At 35.7% G+C, this 20487-nt stretch overlaps 1 protein-coding gene and 1 pseudogene across 9 annotated transcripts in view; both read left to right on the top strand.

Annotated features, from left to right (window-relative positions):
• Nucleotides 1-20487, top strand: part of OSBPL1A (oxysterol binding protein like 1A) — a 324266-nt gene that overhangs the window by 86149 nt on the left and 217630 nt on the right. For 7 of the 9 annotated variants that reach the window (XM_072604414.1, XM_072604417.1, XM_072604412.1 and 4 more), the window contains 7 exons: nt 1149-1210; nt 1311-1355; nt 2129-2202; nt 2290-2353; nt 12880-12978; nt 14566-14691; nt 20058-20139. In XM_072604414.1, the coding sequence (XP_072460515.1) occupies nt 1149-1210; nt 1311-1355; nt 2129-2202; nt 2290-2353; nt 12880-12978; nt 14566-14691; nt 20058-20139 (552 nt within the window). Of the gene's footprint in view, nt 1-1148; nt 1211-1310; nt 1356-2128; nt 2203-2289; nt 2354-12879; nt 12979-14565; nt 14692-15243; nt 15311-16807; nt 16924-20057; nt 20140-20487 lie in introns of those variants that run through there. The other 2 variants (XM_072604419.1, XM_072604420.1) reach the window with 2 other exon arrangements.
• Nucleotides 4373-5133, top strand: LOC140501145 (coatomer subunit zeta-1 pseudogene; annotated as a pseudogene).

Genomic DNA, 20487 nt, shown 5'->3' with positions numbered 1-20487 from the left:
CCAGGTTGGCAAACTCTGTATAGCTTGGTGTCCTAGAAAGTTGCCCAGAGCCCACCACGAAAGGAAACCTGTCTTGCATGGGCTCTCACAGCCAGTCTGTGTCCCAGATAGGGATTGAATCTAGTTCTTCTTGGCTTCAAGCTTGACTCTCTATCCACTCACTATTACACATTGCCTCACAGAGATTATTTCTAATTATCACAGATAATACTTCAGTAGTATCTAATTGGTCCTTTGATTAAATATTGATATTCCCTTATTCTAGAAAGTCCACTATATAAGTCCCTTTGGGAAATGGGTTTGTTTGATGAAGATTGTGGACATATTACATAACTGAGCCAAACTCTGCCATGTTTTTTCATATATATTTTTTTACCAGCTGGACTGTAGAAGCTTTGACGGAAGGATCTTTTGTATTTTGTATATTTAGTCCTTTCATAACATCATGCTGACTTTTGTTGACTGTTCAGAACCTTGTTTTTTATGATAGAGATAAAGGTCATGCCTCTGATGCATATTGACTGTGACCTTGATCAGATCATTTAATCTCTCACAGCCCTAATCATCTCTAGATTAGTAGGTGGAATTTCCTCATCTGAGAGTTCCCTAAACACAGGTCTCATCCCTATACCTACCAATAAATAACCTCAAAGATGTTATGTTTTAAAATTCATTTGATGAAGCATAGTATTTTGAGTATGTACAAAAATATAGCTCTATGATGGTGCTAGTTTTTTGCTCTAGTATAAGTTTTCAACCCTGATTCTTGGACCAAGAGGCCAAGTTGAGCCCCAACTTTTGGAACACTTTTGCCACTTAGTGAAACAATAAGTTTATTTTTGTTTCTAAAAACTTTCCTAAGCATAAAGCTGGTTAGGTGAAATTATATTGAGGTTCATTTCCCTCCTAGAATTCCAAGACTCCTGGGGTTATCTTACATCTTGTCACAGCTTGATTGATGGCCATTGAAAAGGATGTTCTGTAGAACAGAGTAAAAAGGGGTGATATGCAATGGGAAATTCTTGTAGGTAATGATGATGGAGTAGAAAAGAAGTAGTGGTAGAATAGGAAATGCTAGTTATATGTCACAGTTGGAACACTAGACTCCTTACACTCTGCATATATTTTTTCTCATTGCTTTTATATAGATCAAAGACCCCTTGACCTAGCCCAAGGTCTAGAAATGAAACATGCACTTGGTGGTAATAAGGTATGTGTCAGTGTTTAAAATGTTTGCAAACATAGTTATTTTAGAAAGAAAAAGTGTGATGTTATAAAACGTCATTTTAATGAGGAAATATTTTAAATAGGTCGTCTACAAAGTATTGAAACGATATGAGGGTCCTCTCTGGAAGGTAGGTGTTGGTTTATTTTGCTTGTCAGAAATTTTAAAGCAGAGAAGATGTGACTTGTAAGCTTCAGCTAGTGAATTGTTGTTAAAAACAACATCTGATCATAAAGCTGGAAGTATCCCTAGGAGTCATCTAATCTAACTTCCTACTTAATGCAGCAGTCTTGCCTATAACATGCTTTTTGCTCGCTCTAAAATATTTCCATGATGCTAAGAGCCACGACCTTTTTATGATATGAGTAGTTTACAGCCTATTTGTAACAAATCTTATGGTTCAGTTTTTAATACAGACCATCTTTGTAGTTTTTTCTTCTCTAAATAAACATGTACTCCTACACATATACACTCCTTCTGGGTATATGTTAGGTTTTTTCTGGGAAGTAAGTTAATTAGGAATTTTCAAAGTCATCATCATTATGAACTAGCTTTTGTGCTAGCCCATAAAATCTCCCATTATAACTAAGGTCAGAAACAGAATACTTGTTTGTAGTGAGCATTGATCTGCCTAGCATCATCCTTGTTTTGGTTTCACTATTACATTTTTGTGTAAATTTTGAACCTAATCATCAACAGATAACCATTTCAGGATGAAAAAAAGAACAAGAATATTTGTTTTTTCACCTTCTGTAGTACCTAAGGTTGTATCTGATCCTTGATTAATACCTTTAACTAAAAAAAGTTCATTCCAAAAAGAAAATTGCAGTAATAATTGTGAAAATTCATATATTTGTACTTAAATTATATGCCATCTTGTTAAATGGTTCATTTTCTCCTCAGAGTTCAAGATTTCTTGGTTGGAGACTATGCTGGGTAGTATTAGAACATGGAGTTCTTTCATGGTATAGGAAACAGTAAGTATTATGTATCTTTACTAAATTTTCAAATTTTTACATCTAGTATATAGATTTAAGATGTTTTTATTTTTTTCCCTCTGGAAGGCCTGATGCAGTGAGTAATGTTCACCGCCAAGGATGCAAACATTTGACTCAAGCTGTATGTACGGTAGGAAGAGAATTTGACTTTTTGACCTTTTGAAAAACAAATTTTAACCAAGACTTGAAATGAATGTTAGGAATAATTTGTGTAAGCAGCTCAGTCAAACTTGGCATTCCATGAAATATCAATGCTAGTGTGAAAACCAATACTATCTTTATCATTTAAAAAAATAATGTTTACGGAATTTACCATTCTGGAGATTTCAGAATGTAGGGGTAGGAAGCAGACTTTGGATTTTTCAGTACAAATTGTGTGCTGAGTTAGGAAATGGGAACAGGCCTACAAATAATAAAAAGTATTTGTTTTTAGAAATATTTTTTCTCTTTATAACTGAATATAGATATAATTGGTGATCTGTAATTTCACAGTATTCTTGTGCTGTTATTTATCTAGTGGTTGACATTTCTGATAACCTTTGCCAGACACTAACTTAAACTCAAAAGCAAATAGAAAATAAAATTATAAATTAGAAGTGAGAGCTTACAGTTAAAGAAGAGGCAGCAGATGATATTATATAGCACAATACAATAAATGAAATCCTTGCACACGCTCCACGGTCTATTCCTGGAAATGGGATCAGAAAGAAGAACGTTGAAAATTGGACCATTTTATTTGTCGGGGTTAGGAAGACTTATGACCTTGTTAGTTAAATTGATACACAAAAATGGCAAAATATTGATTTAATTTTATTAGAGAACATATAGAAATTGAATAATTCTGCCCAGTTCAAAGTGTAGAAAGAAGGAGGACGAGAAGGGAGAAATTGCTAGATCAACAAGAAGGGCAAAATACTGATTTAATTGTATTACAGAACATCTGGAAAGTGAAGAATTCCACCCAGCTCAAGGTGGGTGAAGGAGAGAAGGAAGAGATAGCTAGTTCATTAGATATACAGATGGGTGAAATGAGGTGAAAATTGGCAACTGTATATAATTGTTGAGAGTAGTGGATGCTTGCTGTCCTAAAACTGGACTTTAAATCAAATGGGCTTTACGTTTAAAAAGTTGAAGGAGGGAGAAAACTACCTACATATATAACCTTCTACAGGAGATACCACAGGGAGTAGATCAAATGAATGAGAAAGAATAGCTATTTAATAGCTAGAAATTTATAGGTGACAAAATCCAAGAAAGGAGATAGTAGTAAAACCCATGGCCTCAAACAGTTATACACAAATGCACAAAGTTTGGGCAACAAGTATGATGAATTAAAGGTCCTAACAAAATGATACCTCATATATGTATCATTGAAGTTGGGTGGGATAATATTCATGACTAGAATTTGACTCTGAGTGAATATACTTTAATTAAAAAAAAATAAACCCCAAACCTAAGATAAGCAAAAGGTAGGGTAAGTTAACTTTATTAAAGTTGTTGTTCAGTTGTTTCACTTGTGTCCGACCCTTTCATGACCCCATTTGGTGTTTTCTTGGCAAAGATATTGGAATGGTTTGCATTTCCTTCTCCATTCTATTAAAGGCATAAGCTCAGTTGAAGGAAACCGGGATCCATAGGGAAGGAAGGTATGGTAAAGAGCACTTGGAAGAAAAAATAGAAACAATTTTGTCCTGGCAATATGCTACATACAATTTGGATAGAAAGAGCAAATAAAAGAGGAATTCATGAAATAGATTATAAATCTTGCATAGAAACATTAGATGTGGAATTAAGCATTCTAAAACATCTGGTGGAGCTTTCTCTCTTTGCCAAAGGCAGAGTAGCTAATAATATTTTACTTATTTTAATGGGAATTTCATTTAAAAAGTGGAAGAATACATAAGGGAAAGTTCTGTTATATGGCACTGCTTGTTCTATTGTAAGAACTTGCTAGGGTGGAAATTATGAGAATTTGAGGAAAAGTGAACACTGTTAATACTTAGATTTTTCTGATAGAGAAGGGGCTTAATCTTACATACACTATAGATTGTGGGAGATCAGATTTCAAATGACTCCGAAAAAGGATAGATAGGATCACATGGAGTAAAATTTTATGGGGGCAGGCAGCCCAGGAGCTATAGGAAAGTTTCAAGAAGGAAGTTCTGAAGATTATTTTTAAAAAGAAACAATTCCAATGAGGAAGCAAACTGAAGTTATCTGAAGAGACCAATATGGATGCACAGAGAACTCACCAACCAAATTAAAATCTTAAAGATACATGCAGACCAGCTGCAGAACAATATGGAAGTGTTGATCCTGGAACCTTCTCTGTACAGTCTAAGTTATCCTGATTCTGAACCATGATGGAGATAAACTGATTTTTGCCAAGTACTTTGATGACACCTAGCCCAGTGTCCAAGAGTAGAAGGCTTTTGAGAAGAACATTTCCAACAAGACCCAATGAACCGGTGGACTGAGATTGCCTTTTTGGAAGGACTGACTGTATTGTCCAGAGACAACATCTACCTCTGCTTCTGTGTATGTGACTGGCATCTCCTCAGAAACTGAGCTGGCACTTCTGACTGATATGAACCATCTTTTCAACTCTTTGAGCCAGATGCTAAGGAAGAATGTTGAAAAGCAAGCACTATTAGAAAACTTGTAAAGACTTATCCTGCCTGGTTGAAGTCATAGGTGGAGAGGTGGTTCTCAATAGTGGCACCCAACATACAGTACACAGAATTGCATTATAGGATGAAGATGCCCCCATTATGGGGGGTTTGTTTTCCATTGTGAAGCCTCTTTTAAATACAGCTATGGTCCCTTGAAATCAGGGAGCTTCAAGTTTCCCTAGTAAGGTAGAAGATAGACTACCATCCTTTGGTGTGTCCTTGCTCCTTGACTCCATACATCATCTCGTCCCTTTAGAAAGAGTTCTCCATTCCCTCCATGTCATCGTTCTAAGTCTTCAGCGTTTGCTGTTCCCCATCTTTCCCCTTTGCCTCCAGTTTTCATATTCCCTTTGCTTCAGGGACAAAGAAAATAAGACTTGTAGGAAGAAATGTGGTCAGCAGGATAAGGCTTCTGGGGAGAGAGCAGCTGGCTACATATTCTGCACAAAAGCCTGGGAGTAAATATTTTCCCTCCTCCCAAAAAAAATTAAGATTGAAGGAAGAGTTAGGTAAAATAGGATGAATCCAGAACTTAGAATGAGCTCCAGCTGGTAAGGAAAGTTAAAGATAGCAAAGGAATTTTTCAGTGTTTTCAGGGAAAGAAGGAGGAAGGACTGCTACTTGAGGTTGTTGGAGTGATGAAAACTGACAACAGATAAAAGAGTGCCTCATAATGATAATTATTATTATTTTGTCAATGACAGCACACTATCATGGCGTATGAAATTTGTAAGGGACCTCTGTAGTTATCTAGTCCAATCATACTTGAAAAGAATCTCTGCTGTAGCATACCTGCCAAGTGGTCATCTACGTGTCTTGAAGGGGTCTCCAAGGAAAGGGAATCCAATACCTTAAATTATGGCATCCCATTCTGCTTTGGGATAGCACTGTTAGGAAGTTTGGGATTAGAAAAGACAAAACAAAAATGTTCATTAGGGAGTTGATCCCCAATATAGATTGTAAGAAAGCATGTATGTACCTTTGATAGATTCATAATTATCATGACCATATGTACTACATAGTGATATACTGTAAGAACTAAGTCTGGAACAAATATAATGAGCCCCTGGAAACAGGGAGTCAACAGGCTTCCTAAAGAAGGGCAAAGTGACTGGGTCTGAATTGGAACATCTTAGAACTTCCTTGCTAATCATCACTGGTGTGTCTGCTGCACTTCAGGCTTGGGTGACATGGGGAGACCCAATCTTAAAGCAAAGCAAAACAAGGAGAGATATAAGACTATAGAGAAAGGAAAATGCTCAACCTGATTTTTAATAGAAGGGAAGAGAATAGAGTTTGCAAACTATAGGCCAGTAAATTTGACTTTTATTTGTGGTAAATTCTAGAACAGAATTATTAAGAATATACTTAGGTAACATCTATGAAAAAAAGCAGTGATCATGAAGAACCAGCAAAGCTTCAGCAAGAATGAGTAACTAGCCTTAATCCCTTTTTTGACAGTTAACAAACTGGTAGTCAAGGGAATATTATAAATAGAGTTTAACTTGATTTTTAAAATTAAATTGAATTTAAAAAATTTTATACCTTTTGATTTTACAGCAGTCATTTCTGAATATACCCCTCTTACCCTTGTCTTCCGCAGTAAGACTTCTTTTGTAATGATGAAGAAAAAATAGTTAACCCTAACCAACAGACAGATTAAACACATCTGTCAGTATATGTACCATTACACTCTTCAGTGAAGTTAGTTAATAAACTTTATTAAACACCTGCTATGTGCCAGACATTGTGCTAAGCACTGTGGATACAAAAAGAAGGAAAAGGCAATCCGTGCTCTTAAGGAGTTTACAACCTAATTAGAGATAATCAGCAAAGCATGCTAAGAGGTGGAATGGCTTGTTTATGGAAGCCTAGGATTGTCTTTTTCTTCTCATTACAACTCTTGCACATAGCACAGTGCCTGATGCATAGTAGGTGCTTAATAAGTGCTTATTAACTGACCGATTAACTAAAGATAGCTTATATTTCTTCCCTTGAAGCCTGCTTGCTCATATCTTGTGATCACTTATCAGGTGGAGAATGGATGAGCCTCAGTTATCAAATGAGATATTTGTTAAGTTGTGTAGCACAGTGCCTGGTACATTTGTTGTTGTTGTTCAGGCATTCATTCATGTCACATTCTTTGTGAACCCATGGACCATAGCATGCCAGGTCCTTCTATCCTCTACCCTCTTCCGAAGTCTGTCCAAGCTCATGTTCGTTGCTTCCGTGACATTATCTATCCATCTTATCTTCTGCTGTTCCCTTTTCCCTTGAGTCTTTTTAAAAAAATTTTTTATTAATGGATTTGTTTACAGTGTTCTACAGTCACTTCCATAAATCTGAGATTTTTCTCCCCCTCCCTCACCCTTCCCTTCCTGAGACAGTGTGCAGTCTTATTTAGGTTCTACACATACCTTCTTACTAAATACATTCTCACCTTAGTCGTGTTGCATGGAAAAATTAAAATGAATGGGAGAAACCATGAGAAAAATCAAAACAAAACACAAGAGAAAATATTCTGCTTCATTCTGTAATCCAATTCCATAGTCCTTTCTCTGGATATGGATGGCATTTTGCCTCAAGAGTTCATTGGAAATTTTTTAGGTCCTTGCCTTGCTGCGAAGGGCTAAGTCTACCAGAGAAAATCGTCACACACTGTGGTTGTTACTGTGTACAATGTTCTCCTGGTTCTGCTCCTTTCACTCAGCATCAGTTCATATACGTCCTTCCAGGCCTCTCTGAGTCTTACTGTTCATCATTTCTTGTAGCACAATAGTATTCCATTACATTCACATACCACAACTTATTCAGCCATTCCCCATTTGGTAGGCATCCCCTTGATTTCCAGTTCTTGGCCACCACAAAGAGTACTGCTATAAACATTTTTGTCCATGTGGAACCCTTTCCCATTTTTATGATCCCTTTGGGATACAGTCCTAGAAGCAGTATTGCTGGGTCAAAGAGTATGCACATTTTTGTAGTCCTTTGGGCATAGTTCCAAATTGCTCTCCAGAATGGTTGGATCAGCTCACAGCTCCACCAGCGATGAATTAGTGTTCCAGCTCTCCTACCTTCTCCAGCATTTATCATCTTCCTGTTTTGTCATGTTAGCCAATCTGATAGGTGTGATGTGGTACCTCAGAGTTGTTTTGATTTGCATCTCTCTAATCAATAGTGATTTAGAGCATTTTGTCATATGATTATAGATAGCTTTAATTTCCTCCTCTGAAAACTTCCTGTTCATGTCTTTTGACCATTTATCAACTGGGGAATGACTTGTATTCTTGTACTTTTGACTCAGTTCTCTATGTATTTTAGAAATGATACCTTCTTCACAGATACTAGTTGCAAAAATTCTTTCCCAGTTTTCTGCTTCCCTCCTAATTTTGTTTGCATTGGGTTTGTTTGTGCAAAAACTTTTCAGTTTAATGTATTCAGAGTTATCCATTTTGCACTTCATAATGTTCTCCATCTCTTATTTATTCAAAAATTTCTTCATTCTTCATAAATTTGAAAATACACTATTCCTTACTGCCCTAATTTGTTTATAGTGTCAGCCTTCATATCTAAATCATGTATCCATTTGGACTTTATTCTTGTGTATGGTGTCAGGCGTTGGTCTGTGCCCAATTTCCACCATGCTGTAATCCAGTTTTCCCAGCGGTTTTTGTCAAACAGTGAGTTCTTTTCCAAGAAGCTGGGGTTCTTGGGTTTATCAACAGTAAATTGCTATATTCATTGACTACTGTGTCTTGAATACCTCACCTATTCCACTGGTCTACCCCTCTAGTTCTTAGCCAGTACCAAGTGGTTTTGATGATTGCTGCTTTATAATACAATTTGAGATCTGGTAGTACTAGGCCACCTTCCCTAGCATTTCTTTTCATTAATTCCCTTTATATTCTGGATGTTTTGTTTTTCCCGATAAACTTTGTTATCATTTTTCTAGCTCTGGCAAATAATTATCTGGTAATTTGATTGGTATGGCACTAAATAAGTAAATTAATTTATGTGGAATTGTCATTTTTATTTTATTAGCTCAGCCTACCAATGAGCAACTGATGTTTTTCCACTTACTTAGATCTGACTTTATTTGTGCAAAAAGTGTTTTGTTTTTCCTTCACTCTTTCCCAACATCATTGTTTTTTCCAGTGTGTGGATAAAGTATTTAAGTTTGAGTTTCAGTATTTGACTTTCTAGTAAATAGTTTGAATTAATTTCTTTGAGTATTGACTGATTAGACTTCGTTGCTTTCCAACAGACTCTCAAAAATCTTCCCTAGCACCACAATTCAAAAGCATCTCTTAAGCAGTGCTCAGCTTTCCTTATAGTGCAACTCTCATAGCCATATGTTATTACTAGAAAAACTGTAGTTTTGGCTATGTGGATCTTTGTTGGCAATGTAGTATCTTTGCTTTTTAGTATGCTGTCTAGATTTGCCATAGCTTTTCTTCCAAGGATCAAGCATCTTTTAATTTCATGGGTTGCCAAGATATTAGTTCTTGGATGTTAAGCTTTAAGCTAGCTCTTACATTCTCCTCTTTCACCTTCCTCAAGCGGTCTCTTAATTCTTCTTCACTTTTCTGCCATCAGAGTCATATCATATGCATATCTTAGATTGTTGATATTTCTTTCAGAAATCTTAATTCTGGCTTTTGATTCATTCAGCCTGGCATTTTGCATGATTTACTCTGCATGTAAGTTAAATTAATCAGGTGACAATATATAGCCTTGTCATATTTCTTTTCCAATCTTAAACCAATTAATTGTTCCATATTTGGTTCTAAATATTTGTTGTTGGCTCACATACAGGTACCTCAGGAGACAGGTAAGATGTGCTGGTACTCCCATCTCTTTGTTGTCATCCACCGTCCAGAGCTTTAATGTAGTCAAGGAAGCAGAAATAGAGGTTTTTCTAGAACTCCTATGCTTTCTCTATAATCTAACAAATGCTGGCAATTTGGTCTCTAGTTATGGGCAGTTTGGCACATATTAGGCACTTAATGAATGTTTGTTGACTTATTGAGATACAGTGTGTCTAGTTCATAGAACAGCCAGGAGGATAGTGTCACTGAATCATGGAGTACTTGGCAGGGAGTAAGGTACAAGAAGACTGGAAAGGTAGGAAGGGCCTTGGTTATGAAAGGCTTTGAATGCCAAACAGAATTTTATATTTGATTCTGATGGCAACAGGGAACCATTTATGTTTATTGAGGAGGGAATGGATTGGGGACACTGTGTGATATGGTCTTGGCCCTATGGCAAAAACATGGTACCTGTGGTCAAGGAACTTACATTCTAATAGAGATGACAAGATGCAAATAACTATACATATAAGATACATACAGTATAAATGGAAGGTAACCTTAGAGAAATGGAGACTGGAGAAGGGATGGAGAAAAGGATTGACTTTCTATGGAAGGTAGGATTTAAGCTGTGTCTTGAAGGAAGCCAGGGAAGCTCGGAATGAGAGTTGAGGAAGGAGATAATTACAGGCATAGGGGAAAGCCAGTGCAAAGCAAAGAGTTGAGGCTTGGGAATATAATGTGTAAGGAACAGTTAAGTTCATCAGTGTGGCTGGATTACAAAAGGAATCAAAGTATAAGAAGACTAGATAGAAAGGAGCCAGATTGAGAAAGGCTTTAAAAACCATATGCAGGGTTTTATGTTTGATCCTGAAATATATAGGGAGAAGGGAACCAAGGAGTTCATTGAATTGGGGGTGAGGTGCATATTGTGTTTGTCCTTTGTTTACAAAGAGGACCATGACATCAGGGAAGTGATAACGTGACTTACAGTTGATTTGATTTGAATGAGGGCAGGCTGTACAAGATCACCAGCCACATTTTCTTCTCCAGCACCATCTGGATCCAGTGACCAGATATTCATCAGGATGACTGGAGATGACCTAGGATGCAATGGAAGATCCTGGCCCTTTTAGGCTAAGGTCTTTTCAGGTACCGAGTGAGATAATGCCCATTCAGTTAGTAGTCCTCTTTAAGCAGTGAGTCAAGGGATGGTCCCTTTAATTAGAAAAAAGAAAAAAAACATCAAGTGGGGAGGGGAAGACCATCAGGGTTGCTGTGAGTCAAGGGATGGTCCCTTTAATTAGAAAAAAGAAAAAAAAACATCAAGCGAGGAGGGGAAGACCATCAGGGTTGCTCTTCGGAAGAGAAGCAGTTACCACTGAATTTACTCTAGGCCAGGAGGGCCCAAAATACAGCCATTGAGTGGAACTTGAACAGGGATGTCATAATTTCCCTGATGTCATGGTCCTCTTCGAAGACGAAGGACAAACACAACTTGTGAGTAGACCAAGCTGCCTGAATGGGGACCCAGCTAGTTGGCTAACTCAGCTTGTCTTTTCCCTCTGCCTCTCCTCAGAAGGTAAATTTTGATAGACAGAAGCAGCCCAGTCAACTTGGGGTTTACTGGCTAGACTTTCCTTCCTTCCTTCCATCTTTTCTTCACAAAACTTTAAACCGAGTTCACTCAAAGCTCATAGATTGCACCACAGTTGGTCACTGGATCCAGACTGGGTGCATATGTGTTATATCCTAATACTCAGTAAACAGAAAGTTCTCAGCTACTAGGATAAGGCCTCACTACGTGACAATTACAATGGGGACATTGTACAACACCTTGGAATAAATTAGATTTAGATTAACACATTTCTACTTATATAAAAATAAGCTGCATAGATGTAAAAGGTTACATCATAAAGAAATTTTGGGAAATATAGAAAAAAAATTTACCATGTAGATCTATAAGATAGAAAAAAAGTTCATGATCCAAGAGGCAATAGAGTGAATCACAGAAGATATAATGAATAATTCTAATTACATAAAATTAAAAGGGTTTGCAAAAAACAAATTTAATAAACCTAAGATTAAAAAGGAAACAACTGGAAAATTTTTTTCAGTAAGTTTGTCTGATAAAGATACCATTTCCTTGATAATTTCTTGAAATATGGTATCCAGGCTCTCTTTTGATCATGGCTTTCAGGTAGTCCAATAATTTTTAAATTGTCTCTTCTGGATCTGTTTTCTAAGTCAGTTGTTTTTCCCATTAGATATTTCATATTTTCTTCTATTTTTTCTTTCTTTTGATTTTGTGTTTGGTCTCTTCCAATGAGTTTTTTTGGACTTGAGATCAGTTCATGTTTTTCTTTGAAGCTTTGTATGTAGGTGTTTTGACATTCTTGTCTTCTTCTGAGTTTGTGTTTTATCTTTCCTGTCATAGTAATTTTCTATGGTCAGATTCGTTTTTTCATTTTTGCTTTTTGCTCGTTTTTCCAGCCTATTTCACAACTCTTAAAATTGGACTCTGCTCCTGGAGCAGACAGGCACTGTTCTAAGCTACTTGTGTCGGGGACGTGGGACCAGGGGTGCAGGGCCTCCCAGCCAGCCTCCCTGTGCTAAGGGGTGGGGCCTTGAAGCTGGCATCTTATGGGTGAGTTGCTGCTAGTTTGCCCAGATGCTCCCGTCACTGGGCTGCACTCCCCTGTTAGCTGACTGAAAGAGACCTTTCCTTTCAACCTAAATTATCATGGAATGGAAAATTGTTGTTTCTGCCACCTTCAAATTTGTTTTAAGGCATTATTTTATACTTTTTTGGAGGTGAATTTGAAGGAATTCAAACAAGTTTATGCTTTATTCTGCTATCTGGCTCTTTTTCCATCTACATAAGTTACAACAAGTGTACTTAATCACAGTATATAATAATTTATGATATTTTAATGGTATGAAGCATGTCTGACTTTTTCAGTTTGAACTTGTTTCCCTCAAAATTAGCTAAACTTTCCCTTTTAACTCCTGGTTCTTTTTTTTTTTTTGAGCCAGTATGTAAAAAATTTTATAGCTAAGTTTTAACAAGATATTTCATACTTTAGAATTTTATAGTGAAATATTATTAGAGATGTGAGTTTTTTGTTTGATGTGTTTGAGAATTGATCGGCTTACTGCTTTTCTCTTTATTTCAGGTAAAACCCACTGATAGTTGCCTTTTCTTTGTCAAATGCTTTGATGATAGCATGCATGGTTTCAGAGTTCCTAAGAATAGCCTTCAACAGTCCAGAGAGGTAAAATACCAAACTACTTTTTTCTTATAATTTAAAATATATGTGAAAACATTAAAAATTTTTAAATGTTCAAATAATTTATATTTTAATATCTCACCTTACACCTCCGAATCATGCTAATTGGTCAATTTAGATATAATTTAAGAAGTCTTGTTTATGACCTTTGCATAATTAGAGTCTGTTATGAGCATTTCTCTTTAGTAAAACAATGAATTTTCTTTTTCAATGATTTCCATATTTTATTTACAAAATACTAAAAATTTTCTTCTTCTAGAGCAATCCCTCTTTCTAAGTAAACCAAATATGTACAATTTAGACTTCATTGAAATAGGTAACTAACTTATTTTATAGTCTTCAACTTATTGAATTTTTAAGCTAGAACAGGACATGTAAGATATTGGCATTTATTGCTGCTTAATTCTATTAAAAACATTGTAAAAATCTAGAGAAAAGGGAAGTGGTAAGTAGAGTTTTGGGAGTCAGGGCATTCCAGAGCATCAGAGAACTTTTTGTTTGTTAGGGATGACCTGAATGATGGAATTAAAGATCCCAGAGGTTTGAAAGTAAGAGTACAACAAATATGAATTGTATGAGGATTTACATTTGCAGCAGGCATGTAAGCATCTTAAGTTATATACCAGTGTACCTTTAAAGTCCCTTCTCACTTTGAATCAGTGGTACTACAAGACCCCATTATGGGACTGGTCCAGCACTGGAGTGCATTCTTCACTTATAGGTAAAAGTTAACATTCTTTAGGGGGTTGTTTCTGTGGGAACATGTATCTAGTTTTGTAAAAGTAATTAATAGGAAAATAGTGTTTACAGCCTTCACGGAAATTCAGTTTTCATCCATTTTAATGCAATATTTATATTCCTGCAAAGCAAGATATCTAGATTCTTGTCTTTGTACATGAGAAATTAGAATGAAAGAGCATTAAGTGACTTGTCCTGAGTCTAGCAGTGCCATATTTGGCGATATTATTGAGAAATAAAATGCTCCAAACTATCAAGTTCATGTACATATTTTGTAGAAGCATTTAAGAAAATGGTAAGATTTGACTGAATTATGTTGAAATAAAATGTAATCAAGACTTATGTCTTTAGACTTGGTATTCTCATGGCCTAATGAAATTAGTAATTTCAAAAATCACAGAAGTTAATGTGCTAGGCAAACAGTTTCCCAAACTGAGTCTTTAATTTGCTATGCTTGCAATTTTAATTATAGATAGTTAAAATCCTCTCTGGGCGCATCATATAAGATGTTTATTTCTGGTGTTCAGAATCCTGTAATTAACTATGACTTTTTTTAAAGTCCACTATTCAATATCTAGTTGCATTTATAAATGAATGGTAATATTAGTGGAAATGTTAATTTAGGAAAGAGACTTTTTTTCCCCTTCTAAATATATTTAGAAGAATTCCTATCCATTCATGTTAAGGACAAATGACTTATTGTGAGTTGTTTCTTTTTTGAGGCATTAGTATTAAGTTTTCACATATAACTCTTTCTGTATTTCCAAGACAGTGAAATTGTTATATTATGTATTTTGTGTGTGAAAATGTTTTTCCATATCTAATTTGCTTCAGAGCTGGCTAGAAGCAATAGAAGATCATTCTGCATACAGCACTCACTACTGTTCTCAGGATCAATTAAGTGATGATGAAGAGGAAGATGATGCTGTTTCTACAGCAGATTTGAGGGAATCTCTACAGGTAAATTATAAGAAGATAGGCTTACATTCTCAGCTAATTCTAACTTTAAGAATGTCAAAATAGTTGGGATTTTCCAAACTGCCCCTTTACATAAAAGTAGAAATGATTTTCTCTTCTCCTTCTTGATGAACCTATCAAAGTAATATTTACCTCTCAAAGTGCTTTGGTATAAGTTTATATGATAGACAACATGGTGTAAGGACCATTTGATGTCAGAAAGACCTAAGTTTGAGGCCTGCTTCTCATTTTTTTTGTCTTCTAAGGGAAGTCATTTAACTTCTAAGATTAAAAAGTGGCAGAATAATTACCAGTCTGCTTTGGTGGAAGAAATTTCCTCATTGAGAGTTTCCTACACCAATAAAATCACAAGTCTGGTCATGAAATATTTCTGTAAATATTCATATACCCATGGACTGATTTGCTTTTATATTGCTAGAGACTGAATATCATTCTAGCTAAAGACTTGTGCCGCCAGGGGGAGCCTGACTACTGTACACCTTCCTGCCCTTTATGACTTCATTGCATATTTTAGTGTTTAAACAATGCAGCCATAGTGATGTATAACTGGTTGGTACTTTCATTTAAAACCATTTGTCATCGTTCTCTACACCGCTTAGAGGTAAGACCATGTGGCAGTGTCTAATTTGTAAGGTCCTCATCTGATGTGACATCAGTGCCTTCCCTTGTTTTAGTGATTGATGTGGTGCAGTAATGTCATAATGTTTAATTCAAGGGAAATAGGTCCTTTTTTGCAGACTTTTTTCCCCTTGTTGCTACCTTTCCTCCCATGCATCTGGTACACAAAACAGTAGAGGGCAGAAGAATTAGAACTGAAAAAAGATAATTAAATCTCTTGACAAACAGTAGAAACTTGGTCACTATGTTTAGTTCTTATTTTATATATTAAGCAGATAAGGGGAGGATGTATATAAGTAAGCAACTTCATTGAATTTATGTGTACCATACTCTAGCCTATCCTTGACCTTTTTAAAGATCAGTGTTTCCCGAATTGGAAAAAAAAAACAAACAACAAAACATTTTGACTGCTTGGCCATCAGGCTGGCAAGTTTTTGTTTGTTTGTTTGTTTTGTTTTTTTGAAAATTAAAAGAACTTAAATTATTTCATGATCTGGTGACAATTTTACTTGTTAAGAACTGCTTTTACCAGTAGTTCTTTTGTTCTATAACTTATTGACCAAATAGAGACCTATTTCATAACACAGTAATTGGAAGTAATGCTGTCTTTTAAAGCATATTATTTCATACATCAGTGCTTATAACAATCCATAATTTCGTTAGTATGGGGATACTGATTTTCCCTATGAAGGTTCACTATCCTTTTTCACTTTAGTAGAGAGAATTTCATGAGTTGCTGTGGCAAAAATAATTTATTGCCTGATAATGTTCTAGGGATGAACTTCTCGATTTAGTTTTTCTGGTCTTGAGGCCACAGACATTATGTTCATTGCCAAACCAGTAATCAAAGCATTTCTAGCTTAGTAGAACTTACTAGACTTTGTATTCTTCTGGTATAACTTTTGAGATACTAGTATCACTGTTACTCTATTATAAAGCATCACAGTATTAAAAAAATTCAACCAAATTGTTGTGTCAGCAATAACCTAAATTTGTGTGGCCAAAATCACACTTAAGCTTCAAAGTAGAATATTAAATATTTCAACTCAGCCGCCAGTTTTTGCAATATGTAAAATATTTTTTCTACTAATTATCTTGTAAAACAATATACATAAAAAAAAATCTACTTAGTATACCAAAAGTTTCACTAGGATTTAGATACCTTGTAGTGGAAACTGGACATAACTAAATGACTTAACTAATTTTCTAGGTAGAATGGATCTTGAGGACTGTAAGTCTCTTCCTTAGTTATATCTTGCAAGCTGTCAGCTTATTATTTAACCAAAGTCTTAGATAGTCTGTTTTGTGCTGTCTTCAGGTCCTGAGGATAGCTTTTAGTTTTTAAGTTACTTAAAACCAAAACTGTTTTATCAGATTTTTGCTACCATCAGGGATTATAGATGTGTTATAGCCAACAAAACTTTGAATGCCAGTAGGTGAAAGCTTTAATGAATTCAGCCCCTTGGCCCCTTTCCTCTAGAGACCAGTCTAAAACTGGCCCAGTCTGAGGCTGAGCTAGGAAGTCTGCTGAGGAGAACTGGAAAGTCCAATCTAGTCTCAAGCCATGCTTGATGCAGAGAGTATCTGAGAGGCCAGGTGAGTTCTAGGGCACATATGGTGGTACAGGTCTTCCCTGTGAATTCTCAGGGTATCCTCAGACCCTCAAGATCACTATAAAATGAATTTCTATATCTCCAAATCAGTCACAGGACTGATTTGTGGCTTCCGTTGATCCTTTGGACTGAAGAGTAACCCAGAACCAGGCTTGTTTCTCTACCTTACCCCCAAGACTGAACTATTACTGTCTCTAAGTATCAAAAATGTAAAATATACTAGGTGATAAGGGAAATAAGAAGTCTATATAGAAATATGGAACCCACTATCTTTTGTCTAAAAGTCAAATAACACACGTAGAAAAAATGTTCTAAATAACATTGGAAGGTTTGGGGAAATAATTAACTTCCCTGAAAATGAAGAAAATGTCCTAATGGTGAAGGTAACTATGCTTTTGATGATTGTCTTGGCCTCAGTGCATCCCTTTCTGAAAGGGACCTCTGACAGATTGAACTTCCCTCCTTTTAGCTCCTCAATTAAATCCTGTCCCATTTGAGACCAGCACTCTGGCCTCTAGGTAGGCCTTAAGGGCAAAAGGGAAGGCAGAATTTATGGCTTTTGCCATAACATCAAATTGAACATTTTAATTTTAGAAATTAAAAAGGAGAAAAAAGAGAGGAAGATTCAAGCATTGTGTGGATACTCATTGTCTTTTCACGATGCTGAGAAGTGAAGATTCTTTGTGGGATTTCTTGTGATAGACCTGAGGAGCTGGCCTCTTATAGAAACTCAAAATTAGATAGTTAACTATATTGGAATATAATTTAAGACTTAAATGAAAGTGTTAAAGCAATGTCTAAGAAGAATAAATGACACTACAAATTAAAGGGAAGGCTTAGTGGTCCCAAACATCTAATTTTTCACCTGTGTAAACAAATGTTAAGGCTTCCTGATACATGATTGCCATTTGGTGAAAATCCTAGGAAGTTGGAGAATGTGCTTTGTGTGTGTATTGTCATATCTTCTTCCTGTTTTTTTCTAAGCTACTTAATATAGTAGAAATGGTACCAGGAGCAAAGATACACATATTGTATGCAATTAAAATTGTACATGTAGCTGGAATCTTTTCCAGCTGATCTGTTTAGGTACCTTTTAAAACTATTTAATTATTGATCAAGGAATCTTTTCCAGTACACATCAGATCAATAAATGGAGCAAAGATATCTATCACTCCCACCATGTAAAGATGACTAGACTGTATCACTTCTTGTCTTTAAGGATCTACCTTCTTAGCCTAAGACAGTAACTCAGACATGCCCACACTTACTACCCATACATAGTGTGTAAGTGAAAACAGAATGTGCTTTTAAGTGTGACTTTCGCTTTCATCATGGAGAGGAAATGAGAGAAGAATGATACTGGATCACACATGGGCACGAGGGCTAAATATGTACATACCAAGAGTGGCTATTTTCTATTAATGAATTAAAAGTGATGCATTTGGTTGCAGCGCATGTTTTCACTTCCCCCAGACTGACCTTTTCCCTTTTTTGTCCCTTATCTTCATAACTGAAGAAGTAGCAAGTGTTCTATTTTTCTGCTTTTGCCTTTAATTAAAAAGCATACCTCCTTTCCAACTCACTTAATCAATATTTTTAAATGCTAGTACTTATCTGGGAGTGCAAAGAATACTACAGTTGTTGGGCTTTTTTTTTTTTTTAGAAGAGAATTGTATTGGAACTAATGCTGCAGCATGAATAATTCTGCATCAGTTGGGCTAAACTTACTTCATTAGTGCTTAAAAATGCATGAGGTGAAATAGGAGAGAAAGGTGCTTATCTATGTCACCTTGAAACACTGGACAAGAATGGAGCCAGTTTGGGGGCAGCAGGGTGTTCATCGATGAAAAGGGTGAGACAGGATTAGGGGGTTACAGTGGGGAGGATGCATAATGATGTAACTCTAGTAAGAATTTAGATCATTTACTAGTTAACAGATGATTAGTAGTAATATGGTCAGCACCATGCCAATTTCTTTTCCACAACAGAGAGAATGTATAGGTATAATTTTGCTTATTTATTCTTTTTTTCCCATTATAGGGATCCCCTGAGAGGAGGTAACATTAAAGTGACAAATTAATAAAAAGGTTTAGAATTTATTTGAATTTTCATTTGAAATCTCTAAATTTGCAAAAGAGAGGACATTACTGTCATCATCATATTATCCAAGGAAATAGAATTCTGATTTTATGTTGCTTTTAAGCATCTTGTGTGCAGAGTTCCCAAGTAAAATGAAGATTTTTATCTAAAATTGACATTTTTTCCTCCTTTTTCTCAAGCTTTGTCTGGCTTGGATAATATCCTCATTGGACCAGTTAGGTGGGAGTTGTACATACATAGGATGCTGAAGTAAAATCAACTTATGGTTTCCAAATGTTAGTACCATCTGTAGTTTTTAAAACACCAGCTTTTTAGGTATATTTTTAAAAGTGTCATTTCTTATTAAAGTTAATAACATGCCAAAACTGTTCATAAAACTGTTTATTCATTTACTAAGTATCTTAAATATGTGTGGAGCTACTTTTAACAGAGTTTAAGGAGATAGATAAATAGAGATATGTAGATATTTATATAGAAATATATATGTGTGTACACTACAAACTTCTGTATATAGAATTATATCTGCCTTGGGATAGATAGCTGTAGGTTTCATGTAGTTATGTCTGTGTGTATATTCTGCTAGCTAGCTAGCCAGCTCAAGGTAGATAGGATTTCTGTAATCAGAAGTTTATATTGTGTGTCCATCTGTCTGTCTCAAAGCAGATACAGTTTCTGTATATAGAAATTTGTATCATGTATATTTTATTAACTTTTAATTAATTTAGAGCCATGGAAGACCTTAGCACACATGTTTTCTTAAGTCACAGTACATTTTTAAGCTATTACATTCATGGAGAAATTCCCCCCCCCAACCCCCCCAGCTATTTTTCCCATTAGGGAAATAAGTCTATTAGTTATTGTTTTTCTGATTAACTCTGTTTAAAAACATTACATCATCTGTTAGTCTGCAACTGAATTAAATAATCAATTAATATTTGAGATTGATCATTAAGGTAAGAGGAGTAAGGCTTTTCTATAAACATGCTTTCATTTTCTTGTCCTTGATTTTATTTACAGAAAGCACAAGAATGCCAACAGAGACTAGATAGAGAGATTTCCAACTTTTTCAGAATGATAAAGGAGTGTGACATGGCTAAAGGTAAAAAAAAGGGAGGGGGACGAGGGGAGCTGGGAGATATACTTTACATTTTTTAAAATAAGTTTTTATTGATATATTTTTTTAACCATAGTTCCCTCCAGAATCCTTACCCTTCCCTGAGAACCATAGTATTTCTTTAAAAGACAAATTTTCAAAAAGGAAGAGGGAAAAAATCAGCATAACTGATCAATACACTGAAAAAGCTGAAAATTGTGCGATGTGCAATTATTGTAGATCTCTACATCTGCAAAGGGCGGGTGGGAGTGTCTTCTCATATCTCTCCTTTCGAGACATGTTTGTTCTTTATAATTTTGTAGCTTTCACTTTTGATTATTTTGTGGCTCTTAC

The sequence above is a fragment of the Notamacropus eugenii genome, chromosome 4 (assembly GCF_028372415.1).
Source record: "Notamacropus eugenii isolate mMacEug1 chromosome 4, mMacEug1.pri_v2, whole genome shotgun sequence".
NCBI classification, from domain to species: domain Eukaryota; kingdom Metazoa; phylum Chordata; class Mammalia; order Diprotodontia; family Macropodidae; genus Notamacropus; species Notamacropus eugenii.
Note: the sequence above shows the minus strand (reverse complement) of the source record. Positions and strands in the feature narration are given on the sequence as shown.